Here is a 23,974-nt window from a genome sequence, read left to right as displayed (position 1 = left end):
AACTTCATCAGTTAATGTCCGTACTCCCTGCACACATGTATGTAAAGTTGGGTCAATGTCAGAAATTGCAAAATCAGTTAAAAAGTGAAATATGTGCCATTTCTGAATGCAAGCTCCCAGGAAGAGCAGAGTTTGAACAGGGGATACCTCCTGTAATGCATGATGGGTGCATATGATTTTAAAACAATATGTACCTCTGCAAATATGTATTTGTTTCAAATCTAGATTTGTGTGTAAGTTGACAGGAGGAGTGGACTTTCTGCAGGCTGTAAAATGACATCACTCTGACTCACAGTTCATTCCCCAATCAAATGATAAATGGAAGTTTGACCAATTAGAAGCTGAGAGAGAGGTAGGGTCAGTGATGCTAGAACACACCCACATTCTAAACACATAAAAGCAGACAGACAGGACAGATAGGGACTTCAAAATCCATCTGCAGCGGGACGCTCTGCCGGAAAAATCCATACTTACCTCCATCAACCTCTAGAAAGCCAAACTAGAGACTTCAATCTATCCAGAACTAGAGACCAGACCAGAGGGAGAAAGCAGTGCTGTACCCAGAGAGAAAGCAGTGCTGTGCCCAGAGAGAGACCCGAGCCCAGTCCAAAACCCTGACCAGATCCATGGCGAGGCCCATTTCACTCAAGAATATAGTGTGAGTACCTAGAAAACTGTGCAGAACCAATCTCTTAGTTAAAATAATATAATTCAATCCTATTTTAATCTAAGTAGAACTGTCTCCTAACTGTCACCTGTCACTTGTAAAGCTGTCACCTGTGATTTGCTAGTTGCAAGCTGCACTTGTCATTTTGAGCTTTTGAAATTTGCAAACCCAAAAATGACCTTTATTAAATCGCTCATATCTCCGCGACCGTTTGGGCTAGAGACTTGCAGTAACTTTCCTCTGATAGCTTAGGATCGTAGCTTTGAATCGCACCAAGAACCGCATTCCTACCCCTTATAGTTTTACCGCAATCGCGGAACACGCATCCGCGAATTTTACCGCGATTTGCAATTTCTTCACATGTAAAAACTGCTGCTGCTTGCCTTCCATTTGCCAGAAATTCGTTTAACCTGTTAACTATCCCTGCATCATAGCTAGTGTGAGCCTGGACTAATATTAACTAGATACCACTCACCCTGAACCTCTGAAAGGGAATTAAAAGCGTTTCCAGCATATTTCTCATTCATTGCCAGCACATATCAAAGCAATTTGGGCCTGTGATTTCAAAACTCCTATCTGTTTTCTGTTGTCTAAGCTTGCTGGGTTGAACTGATTACATTGATTGCATTTTTGAGAACTGCGTGCTTTCCTCCCATTCCCTTGCATTGCATAAAGAGGGGGGGAGGGAATTGCCAGAGAAAAGTGATTACATTGTTTTGTTGAAATCATATTGAGTATTTCTATACTGCATTTCATTCATTCAACCTTGCATCCATTTGAACTCTATAAAGCATTTTGTACCACTTTCTTCTTTTGTTCCTATTTACCAGTGTGCTACCTTATCCATTTCATGTCAACTCATTAGTGATTATAAGAAGTGTGCTAGTGCCAGATTCTCCGTTGTTGATCTTTATCATATCAGATTAAGTGTGCTATTCAATTATTAATTTATTATAAAGTGTGATATCCATATTGTTTAAAGTTTCAAATAAACCTTTTTAACTTGCAAAACAGAACTACTTCTTGGCTCAGTGGGGTCAGGGGGATTCCAAGAGAGGGGTGTTATATAGGGGTAGTCATCCAGAACGCATGAACTGGACCTAAAGATATATCCATAAGGGTTTTCATTCAGTATTCTAGACTAGGCGTTGACTTAGCTGTAGTGCTGAATTGAATCCTCTTACATGCGATAATGCATCCTGTTAGATTAATTTTCCATTGTATTCAGAAGGCCTATGATAAAGAAGTGGATTTTCATCCATGATTGTCTAAATTGGATAGCTGTCTACCATACCGTACGGACTCATTGAGGGCTCCTGAGAATAAGCCTTTGCGGCTCACCAGGCCAGATTCCATGTTCATACCATGTTCTCTGTAACTAGGGTGGCCGCCAAAAATCTGCCCACCATGCCAGATTCTAGGAATCCATTTTAACACATACCACCAAATGTAATAACGTCATAATGCAATGGGACCAATTAGCAGTAATGGTGAATGAGTTTGGCAGTAACTCTGTGTATATCCTGTCGGAGTACCACCAAACTCGCAACGTGGCCCATTTATTTACTATAGTATATACTTTATTTTGGTCATTACTCTGTAAAAGTGCAGATGCAATATTATATAAGTCAAAAACAGGGAATCACAATACAACAGGCAAGCATAAAAATAGAAGTCGGATGAAATACTAAAAACGTAAGTTAAAAACAATTGAAATAACAAATGATTATTAAAATCGGTTATAAACAGGAAAAATCTTGCTCAGGTAGCTCTCCAATGTAAAAGCGGTTTTATGCACAGTATACCCACGAAATCTTTATTGGGAAATCAATGCAAACATGCCCTCCTCATTGTAGAGAACATCTATTTTTTGCTTAATGTCCTTGAACATTTCCGCGGTTATTCAGACATCTTTGTTCAATAAATGAAAAGAAATAACATGAACATCAAAGCAGAAACACGGCGGAATCCTAGCCAAGACTTTCCTCCTAGTGTATTTAGGACGTCCCAGAGCATTTCTTTATGGTGTAAGGGAATGCATGGGGTGCTCTGTGGTTAGGCAAGGAAACACTTCACAAATTTGTTTTCTGATTTGGTTAGAAAATCCATAGCATCTGTGCGCCAGAGCTCACTCCTGCAAAGTGCATCAGTGATTGCCTGTGCCTTGTAAATCTCCAGGGCTGTTAACGGGGTGCGGTTCCCCAAACAGGCATTTAAATACATTGCGTATTAGTGTGGCAGCAGAATTTCCTTTAGTGACTTTGTACTGAGCTGAGTGGCTCCTTCCATTCATATTTACATTCCAACTGGACTGGCTCTCAGACAATGCATACTTGTTCCTGTGACCTGCTCCACCCTCCTGTCTCTGTGGCAATCCATCCTTGGCTCCATGAATATGTGGCCTGCTAGCCCTGACCAATCATGGTTTGTGCTTTGCATAGCTTTGCCCCTCTTCAGCCATATAAATGTCCTCTGCCGTTACTGCCATTTACCCACCCCTCCATGCCTTTAAATGTGTGTTTCAAAGCCCACCTCACCGATGAAGGAAAATGAATCAACAGCAACTATTTTTAAAGACCAAGGTTTGTTAACTTTGTAATTACAGCCTACCAGTACATTTTGTTTTAAGGTACATTGTCCTCTCAATAAAAATAGATTTTTGTTTCAAAACTCTGTGCCTTATGCATCGTTTCTGTGGGTAGTGTTCTGTGAAGAGATCATTTTAAATGTTGTAAAACTCTAAGCGAATGTAGATTCCAAAGTTAAAGAATATTATTTAACATGATCTCCCTCCCAGCTGGAAATGGGTGGCGAGAAATGCCCCTTTTGCATCCCACAAAAACCTTTGTTGAGCATGCTAATGGAACATCTTTTTAGTTGTTAGTTGTTTTTGTTTAAAGTTGACACAAGCAGTGCTACAAAACCGTGAAAGATTTAAAGGACACTAGGACCAAACTGCATTTTGTGCCAATTAATTAAAATACCAATCCATATACATATTGTCAGTTGCTCCCGAATCCGACCTATCTTAACAACATTCAAATATTGTTCAACCACAAATCGGTGAACGCTCTTATCAATTTTGAGCACCAATTTGATCAGGTTCATGAACGCCATACATGATTGATCCTTGATTCAGAAAGAATGAATAGGCTTCCAAAGGAGAGATTTTTAAAAACATTTTTTAGATATACATAATGACCTGACCAGTCTTGTCTTTTCTTTTCTTTCAGTGGATGAAGGATATGTGGCGATCAGATGCATGCTATTCAAGTTATGGTGTGGATGGATCTACATGTTCATTTTTTATTTACCTCAGTGAGGTGAGTATTAATTGGTTTTGCTAGGAATTGCACTCTGTGTTTTGTGCCCACAAACCATGGTGCATGCATGTATGCTTGCATGAACCAGCACATCATTTAGCAAAATAACTTTTCTGACGGTAATGCAACCTTTGCAAAAAGTATATTCTGTAGTAAAGCAATCCCTGATCGCGGAACAGAGGGCATTCACTGCACACTCCTATATGCCATTCATCTGTGGTGAAGAAGCAACATTTGGTTAACCTACATTTAGATTGTACGAACAATCAACATTCATAGCAAGTTATATGTTGACAACATTGATGTTCTTTGGTGAATTATATACTTCATGACAACTATCCATATACATTTCATTTACCAACCTTAAATATTAGATTTTGTTTTACATGCGGGTGATTTTGGCACTGAACTACAACAAGGCATTAATGAGGTCTGCACCAATTACATTCTGGGGGATATTCCATGGCGAGAAGTAATTCCATTGGTATTTGTTGGCAGTGGCTGTAGCACTCCTACTTAACCTCCGTTTGTCTTCAGCAAGGTTTAAAACTGTATTTGGCTCAAACAGAAGGATTTTCATGAGAGAAAAGTGTGTTTATTTGATTTGTGAATGGACTACATTATGACAGCCTAGGTGCTTGTCAAGGCTCCATCAATATGATGTCCATTGCAGTAGAACAGTTGACAACCACCCACATTTAGAAATGCTTCCAGAACAGAGTACAATTTTACACTGTCCACCAATTGATCATAATTCTGGCTTAAATTTCTTCGTTCAAATCGTGGTTTCAATCAAATTTCCAAAGCGTTTTTTTGTGGACATCCATACAGAATACAGCAGAGTGCATCTGGCAAACTGTCCTGACTGAGTTGTCTTTGAGATGTCTGCCCCAATGAATCTGTCTGGACGTGCTCAGACTTTTATAGAGCTCGTGCTATTGCGAAAGGCGCTCAGTAAATTCAGTAAAAGGAAAAGAAAATGAGGGACCAAGGTACTCTATGCTGTCAACAGTTCTTGGGGCCCCAGGCCTCGAGTCAATATAGATACATTGTAAAAGCCCCAAATAGAATCAACATCATCCTGCTCCATAAGTACCGAAACACCAGTACCAGTTTGAAAGTGCAGATTTGAAAAAATTAATGTAACATGAAGTACGTTTCAAAATATATATTTAAATTAATCAGTGGTAAAATTATGTTGTAGTAATATTGTAATTTCTGCAATAATGCATTTAACAAGTCTAAATATTTTTTCTGATAAAGAAAGTCATATTTTCTTTACATTTTTTAAACTGTGGCTCATGGGTAAATGTAAACATAATTCCCTCTCTACACATACATAAACTACAACCATTATTAATACATCACCAAAAGTTGAGTTTCTTGTCCATATAAAACCTTTACCTACAATATAGAAAGTTATAAAAATGTTCATATATAGATATTCAATAACAGTGTATTAATGCAATCAAAAATGTACAACCAATTGATCTTAATTGCGTCTTTGACCATCGGCTATGTTCAGTCTCAAAGAAATAAATATCCAGAAGTGGACAATGGTCAGGCAGGGACCAAATTGATTGCTATCTCGGCAGTATTCCCAGAAGAGATGATGTCCCTCCTATCAATTTCACATATAAAGTTTATAAAAAATTCCATTCTGTCTTTTCGTAGCACTGGACATTCGAGAAATAAATGTTTTAACAACTCAAATTCTTGTGGTGCTTTTCCCAACTGACATGTTTGCTCTCAGTCCTTACCTTGAAATTTCCCCAAAAATCTTTTGGAAAAATCAAACATATTTAGGGAAAATATTGTATCAGCATGGGTGTAGATAATCGTCATACAGTCTACTATTAAAAACCAGGTACCAATTATTCTGGTGATCCTCATTCATGTGCTTTCTTTTTAAGGCTTTGCATATGTTTCTCTAGATGCTCTTCATTCCTACATAAGAAAGTCCAATCTAAAAAAGGATTAATTCCTCTGTCTAAAAGCCAATAGGTGACTATTTTCTACTTATTTCAATGGATCTTTTCAGAATATATTTTATGTCTCTTTCGTCAGCTTGCATAATTTTAAGATGCAATGTGGCAGCTCTCATCTCTACAATAGTGGCTAGGGAATTAAGTCTGAATTCTGTTATTGAATATGTGAGTCAGACATTGCATGGTAGACCTAGAGCAGTTATTCAAAAAGAATGTATATGGTATAAAGACCAAACGAAAAGAAATCTAGGCCATAATTAATGGCTGGAATAAATTCTTGCATATAAAGATTTATTAGTGGAATAAACGAGAAGCCACCTAGTTTAACACCTAGTTTAACATCCTGCCCCCAAAACCTTTGCCTTTTTTCCCCTTACTGACATTAGTTTGCTCATTGAGGGTGTTACAAAGAGTTCTAGACCTAGATAGTTTATTTCTGTCACCACTTCCAATGGGATGTCAGCTAGGTAGCCGGGTTCATGGTTACGTTGTATACTTCTTTTGTTACAAAACTACATTACTGTAGTCTTGGAGGAATACAAGAATAAATGGTTTTCCTGTGCAAAACCTTCCAAAGCTAATGCACATTTTGTGCATTTGGATGAGAAAAATCAATCCTTTTACACTACATTATATTTACATAGATATTACAACCATACAATTCATTGTCACAAAAAGACATATAAGAATGTATTAGTTTATCTAAAATCCCAATTGTATAAACTTCCTTTCCTATCCTAAAATAAGATGAATTCCCTCTTGGCATAATATTATTCAATTCACTTTCAAATTAATTTAAAATTGGCAAATTTACCACCGCCCGTTGCATTATATAATAGGCGGCTGTAGTTGGCACAGTGGACTCTGCAGTAAAAATGATGTTCCAAAATTGGTCTGTACCATGAAGTCTAAAATTTGGGTAATGCTTCTCATATTCTGATTGGTGATCCACATCTTCTGTCACAATCTCACCCCTACTACCTGCGACGGCGCTGCAATCCACACCTACGCCGCTTAACCCTGGCGTACTATAAGTTGCAGCATGACACTTGAACAGCCCACGTCTTGACTTTATCCCCTGCCCATCTGTTGTGGGGCCCCCTTTACCTTCATAGCGGCGTGCACAAGGTACTTTTCACTTCGCCAGTTGCATGTTCATCTTGACCTCTGTGCCCATTCGGTATGCGCAAACTCTAAATGTTCCCTCTTGTCTATTGTTCCCAGCTGTTGGTCTGTACAACTAGCTGTGTGTCGCTGTCTATATAGTATGCATTTGTTAAGCACACTATGCGTTGCTTACTTGTGGGATGCCACTCATTGACTGCATTTGTTTTCGGTTTCGCTAGCCAGCATATTATGCATTTGTTAAGCCCATTCTATGTTGCTTACCTATGTGATGCCACTAATGTCCTTTACATATCTTTGCTATGCCAGCTAACTTAGTGTGCTTTTGAATTCAGTGGTCTAGTCACAACGTGCCCAGCGCTCTATTGTTGCCACTTTGCTCAATGCAGTGCCTTACATAGTAACGCTACTGACTATTGACTAGCCTACTAAAATGCATTGTACCCCTGGTACTCGCCCACACCGTATACCCTTCATTGTCTGTTCACTACTGAAGCATACATACCCACCTACACTACACCTCAGTACGTACCTATTGCTCACCCTTTGGGTCCTGACCTGGTCACCTTACTTCACCTACACCCCACCACCACTACCTCCCAGTACCACTACTCTTTCTCACCCACTACCTGTACAACAATGCCGCACGACCTATTGCTTCCAGTCCACTTGACAATCTCTATTCCCTACCTAAATGCTCCAGCCCTTTGGTTACAACACTTTGCAAGCAAACCCACCCATAATCAACCTTGCCCCACTCACAGTAGAAACTTTAGGCTAGGCTCTCGCTTTGTGCCACGCACCACTCTTCCAGACTACGTTACTCAACATTATTGTTTCACCAACCAGACACCACACCGTGTCGGACACGTGCCAGGTGAGACATGTGAGCCCCCACCTCACCTTATCTCAGGCACGCCCCATTGCCAACAGTCCCATACCCCCTCTTCCCCACCAAACAGACCACACTAGCCTACACCAGTCGACCTTGTGCTACCCTAGCCAGAACCCAAAGATTAGCTTCCAGATGTCACCATTTGTCTCATCACCAGAACCACTCTGCTATTAACAAAGTATTAGATCCTAATAATAACAAAGTCACTGCCCCAAATTTTAACAAAATTGCTTCAGCCCCTCTGGCTCCCAGCATTGCCAAAGACACTAAGATCAAAGGCGCGCTCATTAACGCTCTTTCCATCTCCGATCATGCCTTAGATATTGCTGATTTCACCATAACTGAAAATTTAGACTTTCCTGCCATCACAGAAACATGGTTGCATGCGGCTTCAGGCCCTGCCTTGACCTTGGCTATCCCAGACAACTATTCCATTATCAGGTTTGACAGGGATACCAATCAAAATTAAGGGTGGAGGTTTAGCCTTCATATTCAAGAGTTCACATGAACTCAGAGTTGTCAGCAACACACGGATCCTTTCAGCTGAACTGCTCTATGTTAAATTACCTATCTCACCCAATCAGACCGCCACAGTGAATCTTATCTACAGGCCCCCAGAACCCATCTCCTCGTTCGCTGAGGACATCTGAACCATCTTAGCCACCAGCACCAAGCCTAACTCTCAAATCCTACTACTCAGTGTCTTCAATCTAGGTTACCAGGACGTGAACGACTCCAAAGCCTGTGACTTAGCTAGCGTTCTAACCGACTTTGGCCTCACCCAACACATCAGAGAGCGCACCCACATTAAGGGTCTCACTCTTGACTGGGTTTCTGACATGAACTGCATACTCAACTTGATCTCTGTGACCCCATGTGCATGGTCTTATCACAAAATAATCTTCTCTATCAATGCCAGCCCACTTACAGACAAACCTAGCCTAGCCCCTCCTATCCACACGCGCAATAAGAAGGATATCACGGTAGAGAAACTTCTCCCACTTATCATCCCACTGCTGAACACGGCTTCTACCACTTGCTCTGACCCCACAGTCCTAGTAGATAACTATAATCATGGCATGTTAAAAGCCCTTAACACCATTGCGCCACTCAAGCTGCGCAAACAAAAACCTTGCCTCCACCTTAATACCTGATTCACCCCACATCTACGTGACCTGCGTAAAGAAAAAAGAAAAGCTGAGGCACATTGGAAAAGCTCACCTTCTCTAGTTAATAAAAATAACCTAACCACGGCCTCCTCTACCTACAAAGAAGCCATAATAGCTCAATCAAACACTGAGGAACTCTTTAAAACCCTCAAGGAATTAGTCTCCTGTTGCCCCTCTTGATATGTGCAGCCATGACACTGCGTGGTGTACCAATATCCAAATTGCGCTCTTAGACAAAATTGCCTTGCTCCAAGCCATAATCACTGCCAAAAGAAGCCACCTATCTGACTCGGCAGGCAACCCCCATTTTACAATACCCACTTGCCTAAACATTAATTCAAACCATTCAGCTTTTCACCTCTCTTTATCAAGGAAGTCAAAATTATTAAGAAGGTCAAGCCTTCCAATTGCCATGGAGACTCTTGCCCTGCCCCGTCATAAAGGAGGTGGCACATGATCTTGCGCCTTTCATTACCACCTTCGTAAATGCCTCTTTCAAATCGGGTATTGTACCAAATAACCTCAAGGATGTGTGGGTTATCCCATTAATCAAAAAACCTACTCTCGACCCGAGCAACCCATCCAATTACAGGCCTATCACCACAGTGCCTTACCTACTCAAAACTTTGTATCGGGCGGCTTATCTTCAAATCCAGGATTACCTCGAAACAAATAATCTATTAGGTTTTAGATAATCGGGCTTCCGTCCCAGACATGGGACGGAGACAGTCTTGATTGACCTAGAACCTCAATTGAGGATCTGAAAGACTAGGGCAAACAGGCACTCCTGCTTCTTCTTGATCTTTCAGCAGCCTTTGATTTGGTTGATCATCAAATCCTTTGCCACCACCTTAAGATAGCTTCCCACTTCTCTGATGCAGCCACATCCTGGATTAGCTCCTTCCTGGCAAATGGAACCATGCAGGTCTTTTCACCCTCGGCTGCAGCTGATCCAGCACATGTCCCGTGTGGAGTCCCACAAGGATCCTGCGTATCTCCCACATTGTACAATGTGTTTACTAAACCGCTCTTTGATGTACTTGACTATCTGGGTGTCTCTTACACCAATTATGCAGAAGACACCTAGATACTCATCCCTATCACTGACAATTATGTAACCGACTCCAAAGCACTGAATGCAGTCTACACAGTCATCCAGGCCTGGATGGCACATCATGGGCTCTGCCTCAATGATGAAAAAACAGAGTTGCTCATTCTAGGCTCCCCTACCAAACTCACCAAACTTGACCCAGAATACAAATCCTTTACTATTGATGGGAACAACAAAGTATCCAATGTCACTAAAACACTTGGCATCTACTTAGACTCTACACTATCCCTCAACAGACAAAACAATGCGGTAGTTTCAGCGTCATCCTACACCTGCAAACTCGTCACCGCGTGCTGACCCTTCTGACTTCCGGATATTGCTTGATCCTCGCCAGAACCCTTATGTCCAAATTGATTACTGTAATGCCCTCTACTTAAGGACTATCCAAAGAAACTTGGACAAGTTACAGGTCACTCAGAACAATGCCATCAGGGCTGCACTTAACGTAGGCGATCTCGCATCTCTGACACAAGATGTAACCTGCACTGGCTACCCATTGCACATAGCAAATCTCTCAAAGCCCTCGTTCTAACTCACAAGGCCCAGTACAACCCGGCACCTGCTTACCTGTCCACTCGTTTCTCTCAACACACCGCAACCAGACCTCTGAGATCAGCTCATGTACACAAACTGTCTATTCCCAGCTATAAATTGCAGACAGCCGGAGGATCGAGCTTCCCAGTCCTTGCGTCTAAGCTATGGAACTCCCTACCTAATTCACTCAGAACAGTTCCCTCCATCCACTCCTTTAAAACAAAACTAAACTGTGGCTCCATGAACTTGATGCATTGGAAGCTTCGCCCTAATCCACGCGTGCTTCCTTTTTGCAAGGTGGTACCTGCTCTGGCACCTCCTTATCTTGCCCACATACTGTAGCCTGATTCTCATATCGCTTGGGCATTTGATATAGTATAATGTTATATATATATTGTCTGCTGTAGTACCTGTTTATTTTCTCCTGCTGTAATGTTTTGAATGTCTGTAACCTTTTTTTAATTTTTTTGTAACTGCTGCCTTCAAATAATGCTCCCAGATGCCCCAGGGCAAGGAGCGCATTACAAATAAACAAATAAAAATACAAATACACAGCCAGTAAGAATGCAGCTCTGAGGCTCTACTTGTTTGGCACAGGATCTACAAAGGCGTTCTCCCGTTGGTATACCAACCAAAGTGCCCGTATTTTCTAGCACCGGTAAGATGTTCAACCAAAGGTGGGAAATAAATCTGATCAGCGCAGGTGTACTGAATTTAGTTAGATGGTTCTTTGTTTAGTCTATTATAAAACATTGCTGTGAATAGAGTATATATTTTCGCAATGAGGCCAAATAATCCACTTCCTGTGAAATATCAAGATATCTTGACTTCTGTTCTGGTTTGAATAAATAGAGTTCCTGGCAGCATACCAGCTCCCTATCAAATCCTATTTCAGAAAAATGCTGCTTCACCATCTGTGCCAAATCGCTATACCATAAACATTTGCAAAACAGGAGAGCATGAGAGACCATCAGGTCTAATAAGATTCTTTTCGACGACCCACCAAACTGCATTTTCACCCATAATTGACATGAAGAGACTTTCCATATGGAACAAAGAGAAGGGGGCCCAAGTTCCAGGCGTAAAGCTTCAACCGGCATAGTCGCTAGTATGCCCATTAACGAGTGCATGATTTTTGCCTCCAGTTTGGGTAACCAGCCTAACGCCTTCCCCGGAAAGGCTTCCAGTGTGTATAATCTACCTGGAATGATTGAAAGTCTATAAGCGTTAAGCTTTGCCTCAATTGAGCGCCATTTTTGCAAGACCCTCCTTGAAATGCTCTTTGCCAAATGGGCCGATGAGACTGTTGGTCTAATACAGACTCCAAGATAAGTGTTCTCTTCTATCCGCTCAAGCAGTTCACCCTCTAGGTTCCATTTAAAAGTTGGGGTGCCATATGTCCCTCGACGCAGGGTCATAACCTTTGTTTTTGAAGTGTTGGGTCCAAGTCTATGCTCACAAGCGAAACCATTTAAGACACCCAATGACCTTTGGAGGCCTATTGCTGTGCGCTCAAAGATGACTGTATCATCCGCATAATTCAGACAATTGATGGCTTCATTGCCATACCGTGGTGGGTAGTTATGGACAGCCTTGAGTATGCTTGACAGATCAGATGTATATAGGTGAAAAAGAAGCAGAGCCAGAGGGCAGCCCTCTTTCAATTCTCTGTTGGTAATAAAAGGCTTTGTGAGAGTATCCCCTTGTGCCGTTCTAACCCTAACCTCTGTATCGTTGTAAAGTGATTTGATGAAATAAAGGAGAGAGGGCTCTATACCCTACCTTGCCAGTTTCTCCCAGAATTTAGATCTTACCATGCTGTCAAAAGAAGCAGTATAGTCAATGAAACATAGATATAAGACAGTATCAGTATAACACTGTATATCTGAGATCAGGGTTAGAAATGGCCAGATGAAATGGGTCATCCCATCCCTGTTTGATGAATAGAAAGGAGGCCCATCTATTTGGCCCAAGAGGAGAGGAGTTCAAGAAGGATGTTAGCAAATAACTTCGAACTACAGTTCAACATCGCCAAGTGCCTATAATTTGACAGTTGGGTGTGGGGTCCTTTCCTATGGACTGAAATAAGAATCCAGCTTCTCCAAGTATAGAGTACCTTCCTGGTTTCGCATATATGCAAGAATAAAGATTGAAACGGGCCACCAAGAATCGTGGATCACTCTTTATAAATGTATTACCAAGGCTGTTGCGGTCATTGGCCCTGGAGCCCTTTATCTTAACCATAATGCACATTGTAGACCCATAGTTGTATGATCGAATATTAGATCTGCATACATCAATAATGGTAGATGCGTACACTTGAACTTAGGTTGAAATGTTCACACATCCTTTAGTCTGTCTTGAAAGTTAGTTCAATAGTAGATATTAAAAAGTAGCAGGGCAAGGACACATCCCTGTTTCAGTACTGGTGAAAATAGGTGTCATTGCACCTCCGTTATCATGTCTTCTTCTTATTGAGGTGGTGCTGTATAAACCAACTCTGCATATCAGCCACTCCTTTGGCAAGTTCAAGTGCTGTAGCTTTCTAAAGAGGCAGGCCTGGCATGTGTATCAAGAGTATTAGAGAAACCAATAAATGCCAATTATAAAGGAAGATCATTTCTCTTATAGGCTTCTTTCATTACTGCATTGATCGTATCAAGGCAATGAATAAACAAGATTCTATAGGACCAACCTGTGTATTGAGTTGCTTGTTAACCAGGACCACATTTATTGTAGTAAATGTTTACAAAAGGCTTTATCCACGGCTATCATGTGAAGCTATTGAGCGGGGGTTTCCTGCATCAGATCTTACCCCTTTTTTATAGATGGGAGTAATGGTTTCTTTTCAAGAATCGGGAATAATTCCCATTTCCATAATTTTATTATATAGAGGCAATGTGATGCCCATTTTTCAGGTCGCTGAACTAAGGTCATTTTAGGCAGCCCATTAGGGCCAGGGGGCTCTAGATTTATCCAACATTTTCAATGTTCTGATTATTCCCTCGTAATCCACAAATGGGGTGCTGGACTGCAAGGTGTCTGATCTCTCAATGTTAAAGTTCTGGTCAAAGTATCTCTTGCATTGTAGTTCTGAGATTGGCATTAGTTGTCTGAATTCATCCCCACCAGATAATTTAGTGAGAAGTTTCCAGAAAGCCCTTGAATCTTTTAATTTGACTAGCTCCCACATATTTCACCATTGTTTCTGTGCCTGAAGGAATTCGTCTTAACGTAGCACATTTTTCTACCTCATCATTAGACATTTTTCAATTTTATTAAAATCTTTCTCTGTATAGTTTTGATCTCTAAGTACTCCAAGATTGCTCTGCAATCTTTTTCTCTTTAAAATCCAGATAATTATTTTTGCTGCTGTTTATTACGTCATTTGTGGGTAGTTTTTCAGTGTCTAAACAATGCTTTTGAGGAGCTTTTTTTCGCCAATTTAAACTATGTGTTTTTAAGTGGGTTTAATTTAACATTTTGCTCCTTTGTGCAATGTTAGATTTTAGAAGGATCTCCTGGATCATGTTTTTTAACATAGAGCAAGAGCTGGAAATCGATTTAGTTCAATTTCTGGTACTCAGTTTTAGGAAGGGGTCAAGAGAGTGGAGGCGAGCGAGTTATGGAATTGGTCTACCCAATATTTTTTGTCAGCTGTAATGTTTTTGTGGTTCACAAGGAAAAGAGAGAAGTTCACTGGTAAGGAGGCAGAAGATTTACTTTGATGCCCTCCCACCCAATTTGATTATCATTTTAGTGAAGATTTGATTAAGGCGATAAGGAACAGTCGAGGCGATGTTTGTTTGAAAAGGGGGGGTTCGGCATGGATCAATTGAAGGATTGCTCTCATTTTAGGGTGAGGTTAAAATGTTATTTTGGGGTTTAGGCCCTTGTTAATGGGTTCAGGAAATTTTTAGGGGTAAGGAGACGGGTAACTCGTTTCTGCTTATTTAATAGTATGTGGAAATCAATAAAGGGGTTACATTATCTACAGTGTGCTGCAGTTTTAATGTTTTCATTTTTATATAGCATGTTTAGATAGATTTGAGATTTTAACTAGAATTTGGACCTTTTACTTAAATGTTGTTTGTCTAAAACTATTGAAAAGAAACGGTTACCATCACTTGATATTCAGGCCTGTGAGAACATCCATTTGATTTAGTTATTAGGCTTTGAAGATTCTTTTAATATAGTATGAGCAATTCCACTATTTATCATAACAAATATTTGTACCCTTGCTTTTCCTGGATTTTATTTTCATCCATGATGCTATTATGTTTTCTAATTGGTTTTCCTTTTTTTGTGTAGGATTTACTTTTTTTAAGATTTTTATAAGCTTCTGCAATCTGTTTGGTTGATACGAAGGCTAAATTGTAGTATCCTTAAGCCATGAACCAGTTGGCCACAATCACAGTATTCCTGTTGCAATCCAGGTTTGGTTTGTGTCTTCATACTGACTGCACAAAATGAAAACAGCCTTGGATTTTAATACCTTGAAAGATTGGGCCATTTAGCTAAAGGAATTAGTGCAAAGTTTGTTCTTTCACTGGTTTTCCCAATGTTTCTGGCTCTTCTATGTGCTTGAATTAGTTTCCATTGATTGATTGAGTGTTTGATTGTGGTTTTCTGGCCATTGGGTGTTTTTTCTACCAGGGCTGTATATTTTAAAAGCATTTCATATTCGTGTGATGTCCAAATTGTAAAGATAACTGCCAAAGCAATTTTTTTGTTCCTTTCAATGAGGAAATGTATTTATGACATAGGTCCCACTTATAGCTCAACCATCAGCAGAAGTAAAATTCTTAGCAGGTATTCATGGGAGTGAATGTTTTTCTCCCGCTAACTGCATGTGTTTTCTCACCAAACCTCTATGCTATGTGACGCTGTGCTTTCCTATCGGTAAGGAGTGGAGTGCAAGGTTGCTTTTACTGAACTACCTACATTTTCCCGTCCAGATATTACTTTTGAAATCTTTTTTCAGTATCTGTGCATGTATTCTCATTTAAATTCAACTCTGATTAAATTAATACTTTTGAACTTTTATTTGAAGTTGCAGTAATTATGAAGTATGTAGTGGATGAATTCTCCGGCACATGTGTTAAAGTTTGCCATTTAAAATGTATACTTTTCTAAGACCTACTTCCAAATTCCTCAAAACCATGAACCTGCCTGGTAGTTGCTGGCCTCCTGATTCTTGGCATCTACAAAGCTCGAAATATGCTCTAATACAAAATTAGATTGAGGCCCCTCAGCGAGTCTGGGCAATTGGCTTGCTTTGATATACATTTCATCTGATTACATTACTCTCCAGATAAAGAGTTGCTTAACAGAAATTTCCTTCCAAAATAGATAGCTTTGTTTTGAGCGACTGTGCATGCATTTGCATTTTCTGAGGTATTTCAGCCAGAACATAGGGTCCTAAGTAGATGTTATGTCGGTTGTGCGGCTGGCTACCTCTAGCTCAGCAAGAAATTCATAAAAGTGAGAAATTCTGATTTTTCTTTTTTTTTAAAAATGTTTTTTTCTTCTTCAAATACTTCAGCAGGCAATTACGTTTAATGATGGAAATTCTTTAAGGAATCCCTTTGAATGTTTAGCCAGTCTGGGTTTGTATTCCTGTAGAACAGGAGAAGGCAAAGGCATTACAGAGTCATAATTCAGTATTTTGCCATACCATAATCAAGTGAAATTGACCAGTGGTCACAGCAAGTCTCTTGAGCATTTGTCAGGGTGGCTGAAGTTGGATCAGAAAACGAGAATTCCCCACATTTGCTGAAGCCCATTGGACTTGGGCCACATGTTCTCATGGGTGGTTAGTCATAATGTAGAATGCAATGTCGAAAGTCAAAATGTCAACATTTTTTTTTAGAAAACAATGTTGAAAACCAATAATGTCGAATTTTTTCTACATTTTTTCGAATTTTTCGAAAAAAATAAATAAATATATATATAATTAAAATGTGTTTGAGTATGAGGGGTGAGAGGGTGGTGGGGGAGTAGAAGGTGTTGGGTGAGGGGGGTTGGGGGGACCCCCCTAGTAATTGACACTCTTCTTGTTTATGTATTTATTGATAGTGCTATTTGACATTTTATTTCAACATTTTTTTTTCTAAAAATGGACTCTTCATTATATGTATAGGTTTTTGACATTATTGTTTTCAACATTTTTTATTCGACATTTTTGTAAGTCGACATTTTTTTTTGACATTATGACTATAAACCGTTCTCATGTAGTTACTGAAATCGAATATGGCTGAAGCCCAGGCACTCAGGGTTTTGTGCCCTTCTTTATATGCCTTGCAATCTGTGAAGTCATGTAACTAGCGTGATAGACTGCCTCGTCCCTTAGGTGCAAAATCTGGGTTGCTGGTGTTCTTTCTGGACTTGTGAATCCTTGAATACTGCCAAAGCTCTCTGCTGGCATCCTTCGAACAGCCCCTATGGGCACTCTTGGCTTTGGCCTCCTGAGGCTGTACTTTAACGCCCTATGCTTTTTCTTTGCAGCCACCATAACAACTCTAGTATGACTGAGTCAATGCTTGCAATGCCGGCACTTCCGCTGTTATGCTGCAAGACAATATGCAACCATAGACTTCAAGGGGAGAGACATTATGACTTGCTGCCGGGAAAAGACTGTGGAAATCCCCACATTAGGATATTGTTGCCCAGGAACTTGTTGCAGAGGATCTTCTCCCACTGACATCACCTGGGCCTTTGCCGTAAAGGTAGTCTGTAGCAAGGGAGCTGACATAAGGAGACCTTTGTCCCAGCTCTGCTGTAGTATACCAGCAGTTTGTTTTCAAGCTCATTTCTATACTTTCATTTGTGACTGATACTTGGTTATTTGGCCTCCTGTTTTAAGGGTTTATGTACACCCAAAAGCTAGTTTGTGTTTGTGTCACTATGCCATCTCTGGTGGAAGAATAAAAATGTATTCAAAATGATTTATCCAACACTTTTGCAATGATCTGCCCAGTATTTTCAGACGGCAGGGCTTTTCTACTTTTGTAGGAAACTTAGCATATTATCGGAAGGCCATAAGGGATATTTGAAGGGCATACCCACCAATTGTCAAGAAAGACAAATGTAATGTGCCCTAGACAAGAACCATTGGCATGTTAAAGTGTTAACTCCAGCAATTGTATAGCATATCTCGATCATTTAGTTCCTTTGTTTTTACCTTTGCTGTGTCATTACAGATGTAGGACTTCCATACGGTATGTTACATTACTAAGCTTTTGTACAGCACCGAATCACCACTGTAGTATGCAGACCAGTCTTGATCCTGCCCCCAAAGGCAACACACCAGCCCAACTCTGCAGGTTACCTGCCGTCTGCAAGGGAACACAATCAACCCCAGACATGGTTGGCTCCTATTGGGTATCATTAGCGAGGTTCAACCAATTATTACAATTTGCAATTGGTTGAACATAGCAGATGTCGTCCATCTCTTTAATTAGATATGTATCCATCTCTGCGTTCTTTGCCCTTTTGTACTATTCTTTTTACACAAAGTAAGGACCATAATTGAATGAATGCACTGCTTGATTGTGCTTCTGGACAGTAGTGCATTGTTTCTCTACCCATATATTCTGTTAATCTTTAATGCATTTTAATACCCATTCTGGTTTAAGAGTAGAATGTAGATGAACACTTATGTTCACCTGTTTGTTGGATCACTTCAGATACCTACCGCTCTGCAACCTTTTGGCTCTCCAAAGATTTTTGACTACAATCCCCAACAGTCCTAACCAGCACAGTCAATGGTGAGAAGTCCTATGGTGTCAGTCTAAAATATCTAGGGAATCACTAGTTGCAGACCTAGAACCAACATTCTAATCTGTACTACTTAACTGTTTTTAAACAGTGCCCTTATCCACATTAAATATGTTCACATTAAAGATGTTCTTCTAGAATTCCCACTTTCCTTGGATGTCCATATTCCTTTGTAAAATGTATCTTTCTGTAGTTCTTTTATGCCTCGGTTATGTCATTAGATAAAACCGAGATGTTGGAAATAATTAGAAAAACATTGCACCTGTGAAAGAATTTGGCTCTGCAGCAATTGCATCTCACTACTCCGAAATTATGTAAACTCTCTGATGTCTAACTTTGTTAATTATCATAGATTGCTACTCTTGCTTGCCAGTCGCAATTGTCTTCAATGTAAAGAGTAACCTTTTAAATGGCACTTTATCAAATGCTTATATAAATGTGACGTACATTGCTATTGTCAGTTTTCTCACTGAGGTTTTTCATGGAGGTAAATCTGCTTATTTGTGTGCATTAGTTAAACAAACATTATGGTAAACGACTATAGTTGTTCCTATTAACATTTGTCTGTGTAGTTGTTCAACTCATTTGTATATATAGTGAGATGAATCTGGACAATTCGTCCCTTCTCCCCAGGGAGTGAACCACTTTGAGGCTAGTGAGGTGTGACCACTAAGCAAGGCCCTCCCTAGGGGTCTGGGCAAGTGGGACCTCACTGGAAACTCCCCTCTTGACGACCAGGACTCCCTTTCTGATCAGGAACTCCAACACAATGTCTGCTTATATGGGTGTTGGAAAGGCTTTGGTATCACCCGTTATAACTATAGCCAACAAGAACCCTTCTTTCACTACTTTGGCTTCAGATAATGCTGAACATCATCTGAATGCCATAATCAAAGAAGACAGACAATTTTTGAATGTTTCTGATGTACATATGATCAGAGCGGACTGGGAGTAAGGGAGAGACTCCGAGGGAGGGATGAGAGTAATCTCTGCGCACAAGCGAGCCTCAGAAGAAACAACAGTCATTATGAAGGGGCAGAGCCATATTGGGCCACAGAACCAGAGGTGGCATGAAGGAAGGGAGGCTGAACGGTGGTCTTTCTTACTGAGCAAGATGCTTGTGTCAGAAGAAAGACTAAGACGGAAACACAACCACCTTAACTGGTGGCACAATCACAGGAGAGCAGTGGTGAGCCTGGCACCGGCAACTGATGCCAAGACCAGTGGAAACAAGGGAGTCCGTATCCCTGAGCTCTACATGGCAAGAGCCTTTGCCACTGGGACAAACACCAACAGCGAAGAAAACGCTCCTGAAGTAAAGACACCAGTGAGGGCTATGAACTTTGGGTTCCACGATTGGAAAAACCAACGATGTTACTGAGACTGGATAAGCACGAACAGAGAGAACCATGGCTGGGAAAGCTGATGAAGGTACGTGAGCCTGGGAGAACGGAACAGGCATACGCCTCATGTAAAACAGAGTGAAAGAGATGCAAACACTTTATGCAATGGAAAGCTGACAAAGGTACGAGGAAGTGATAGTTGGATCGGCATTCGGCATATGTAAAACAAATTGAATGTATGAACGCTCTGCAACAAGGTCAAATAAATAAATCCAACTAGGTTACAGGAACGTTGCTCTCCCGTACCTTGATTGAGAACCAGTAAACCTAACAGCGTCACAGAACTTTGGGGAGTCCAAGTTCCACGTAAGTTGGGCCTAGAAAATTGCATTGTTATCCTGGAGTGATTTGAACATTTGTCGAAAATCTGCGGAAAGTAATCCAAGGAGACTCCTGCTTTTCCAAGGGGAAATACAGTTAAAACAGTGTGTATATGTGTGTGTGTGTGTAATATATATATATATTTCTGAGGCTTGTGGAATCTGCTTAGATCACATGCTGTGCATAGGCCGACATCTAGTGGAAGCTGCAGAGTATTAGTTTGTTTTTCGAAACTCGAAAATGGGCGTCGACACAGGGCGTGCCAATAATACTATCCCTAGTGTGATGTCCACTGTACCCAAGATCCCTCACGCGTCTAGGATCCTCAGATTTGTTTTTTTCCGCCATACTGGTCGGAAGCATTTTGCGGAGTCCCCTGGCCTTAGCCATACTTTTGCTAAAATATTGATTTATTTACACCCTTTCCCCATCCCAACGTCGAACTTCGACACTCGACACCGGCTTGGAGAAGAAATCGACCGGCTGCTGCACAACGGATTTGGGCCTCGGAAGGCCTCTGGCCTCGGCCCTTCAAGTAGGGAGAGTGGGGGGTTGGACCTACTCTACACTCTTGGTATATAGGTACACCTAATACATTTCCTACACTTACCAGCCCGCTGCCTCAAGGTGCGTATGGAGGGTACCCCTTTTCAATTCTGCCCCAATTCCAATCGCAAATACCCTTGGGTCGACAGGCGCGCCACGTGCTATCTCTGCTTGCCGAGGGACCACCCCGAAGCGAACTGCAGAGCGTGTAGTAGCTTTAAACCTAAGACACTTAAGGACCGTTCAACGAAGCGTTGGGCCCACCACGCCAGGCAGGCGGCCATGGCAGCGGAGGGCGCCTTCAGCGATGGCAGCGACGCCGTGCTTTCGGACGGCGAGGGCATTACGGCATCGAAAGACAGCCGAGCCCAGGTCCCCGACCTCGGAAGGACACCACTCACACAAAACACACAAAGTCCAACCTAGACTCAACGACGTCGAGTTTTCGGAAAGAGGCACAAACAGAACGGTCCGAATCTGTGTCCTTTGGGCGATCTCGATCGAGATTGCCGCATGACTCCAGGCAATCATCCACTCTTGCCAAGAGTGCCTCGCTCCCTAGGCTAACAGAAGTTCGATCGTCGGAGGACGAAGACGACTTCCACCCCCAGGCCGCTCTCCAGGAGTCGGAGCCCGCAGACAAGATCAGCGCGGCCCCACGTTCGAAGGACAAGGACTCTACCCCCGATCCTCGACGCCAGGCGTCGAAAACCTCCAGAGCCACAAAGGGACAGGGAAAACACTTTTCCACTCACGGGGAGGGGGGAAAACAGCAAAAGAAGCAGCCACTGCACTCTTCCACACCTGTGAAACACTCCACTCCTCCTAAACAGACAGACAAGACCAGGTCTGCTGATATTTCTAAAACCAGCAAATCTACTCGAGATAAATCTCCTAGACTTTCTGAGAGAGTCATTCCCAGTTCCAAAAAATGGTCGAGTGATGACATAGATAGGGTCATGTCAAGGATGTCTTCTTTGGCAGACTTTTATGATAAAAATCCAGACCACTTCCTTTCATATCCCCAAGGGGCTACACCCTCAGGCTCTAATGATCCTATCCCCCCGAGTAAGAAGCCCCGGTTTGAGACACCGATGAGGTCTGCAGACCCCTTCGAGGTACAACCATACTCACGGCCATACTCACTGTATCAAGGAGAGACTTCCTTTGGTGAGGACCAAGATTTTGGCATGCTAGAAGAGCAAAACGGGACGGGCTACTATGGGGATGATGAGGACCAAGAAGAGGAGGAGGAGGAAGACCCTGAAACCTACAGAATAGATTCCCCGGTAGAGAAGGAAGCCCCGGTTACCAACTCCCCTGTCGATAACCAACCCCTCCTGAACGAGGTTCTAGCACGAGCAGCAGAACATTTCCATATTGACACCCACGGTGTCCAGGAAGAGAGGGACTTTGCCGAGGAGTTAGTGGGAGAAAGGAGGCCTGTTGCCCAGACCATCCCTATCCTTAAGTCTATTCAGCGAAGAATAGACCCGTCCCTGGTGAACCCGAACATCACCAGAGCAGTCAATCCCAGAGTTGAAAAACTTTTCAGGGCAGCCCAGTCTGGCCCTCTCTATATAAGAGGACATCTGAAACCAGACTCCCTGGTTGTCACTAACACTCGTAAGAGGGCGGGAACACCCTTGTCATCGTCCGAAGCTCCTCCAGACAAGGAGAGCAAAAAACTTTATGGTTTCGGCAGGAAAGTAGCCTCAACGTCCGCTTATCAGGCAAGGATTGCAAATTCCACCACCCTGTTGGCCAGCTACAACTGCCAGCAGTGGGAAGAAGTCGCGGCACTCGTAGCCTCTGCACCAGAACCCTTAAAGGGCCAGTTAGCATGAATTTCTGCAGAGGGTAGAGCCGTGTCTGGTTGCATTTTAAAAGCACCTTTTGACGCCGCGGACAACGCAGGCAGATTGATAGCAGAAGGTACTGTTATCAAGAGACATGGGTGGTTACGGCAGTCTGGTTTTAAGGCAGAAACCCAGGCATCATTGTTGGACAAACCGGTGGAAGCCGATCTGTTTGCTAAGGCGGTCGAGGACGCTCTGAAGAATGCCAAGGGCGAATACGAAACACTCAAGTCCCTTGGCCAGTTAACCAATAAACCCCCTAACCAGAGAGGGAATAGTAATTTTCGTCGCCCACGATGCCAAAATTCCCAGAGAGGTTCAAACTATTCCCAGGGGCAGGGTACACAGTGGAACAACAGCCAACAGTCTACCCAGGGTTACTGCAGGGGTAATAGGAGAGGACGTGGTAAAGGCAGAGGCAGCCCCAGTAAAGGAGGCGGCACGCCTCCTCCAAAGCAGTGACGCTCAGTTCAGGGTCCCTTCTCATGCAACCCCAGTAGGGGGACGCATTTCCAACTTCACCCAGGCTTGGGAAGGGATCAAATCAGACAGATGGGTGCTGTCAACAGTATCCGCAGGGTACTGTATAGAACTACTGCAGCGTCCCCGGAACCATCCTCCACGACAAAGAGTACACTCTTTAGAACATCAGAAGATTCTCCTCGAGGAGATCGCCAATCTGCTAGCAAAGGACGCGATAGAACTCATCTCGGGACACCAGGTAAACAATGGTATTTATTCAACTTACTTCCTTGTGCCAAAAAAAAAGATTTGACAATGCGCCCAGTATTGGACTTGCGGCCTGCCAACAAGTATGTCAAGCCCCAAAAGTTCCGAATGACTACGCTACAAGAGGTAATCCCCCTCCTAAAAAAGGGGGATTACATGGCAACCTTGGATATGAAAGATGCCTATTTTCATATTTCCAGGTTCCCAGCGCACAGAAGGTACTTGCGCTTCGAGGTGGACAGTCGGCACTACCAGTTCAAGGTACTGCCCTTCGGGATAGCTTCGGCACCAAGGGTATTCACCAAGGTGCTGGCGGTGGCGGCTGCACACCTATGCAGGGAGGCAATCCCGGTGTACCCTTATCTGGACGACTGGCTCATAACGCGGGAAACCCCAGTAATTTGCAGGACAAACATTCAAAGGACTATCGACCTCCTCCACGAATTAGGCTTCTCAATCAACGAGAAAAAGTCAAGCCTGGTGCCAAGCACCTCCAAACAGTTCCTAGGAGCAATCCTAGATACT

At 42.1% G+C, this 23,974-nt stretch overlaps 1 protein-coding gene across 4 annotated transcripts in view; it reads left to right on the top strand.

Annotated features, from left to right (window-relative positions):
• The window catches only part of MGAT5 (alpha-1,6-mannosylglycoprotein 6-beta-N-acetylglucosaminyltransferase), a 1,044,542-nt gene that overhangs the window by 445,308 nt on the left and 575,260 nt on the right, over window positions 1–23,974 (top strand). For all 4 annotated transcript variants that reach the window (XM_069616573.1, XM_069616570.1, XM_069616572.1 and 1 more), the window contains one exon: window positions 3,901–3,990. In XM_069616573.1, the coding sequence (XP_069472674.1) occupies window positions 3,901–3,990 (90 nt within the window). The remainder of the gene's footprint in view (window positions 1–3,900; window positions 3,991–23,974) is intronic.

This window comes from Ambystoma mexicanum, chromosome 9 (genome assembly GCF_040938575.1).
Source record: "Ambystoma mexicanum isolate Mex_15411 chromosome 9, UKY_AmexF1_1, whole genome shotgun sequence".
Classification (NCBI taxonomy): domain Eukaryota; kingdom Metazoa; phylum Chordata; class Amphibia; order Caudata; family Ambystomatidae; genus Ambystoma; species Ambystoma mexicanum.
This window is presented reverse-complemented; position numbering and strand designations above follow the sequence as displayed.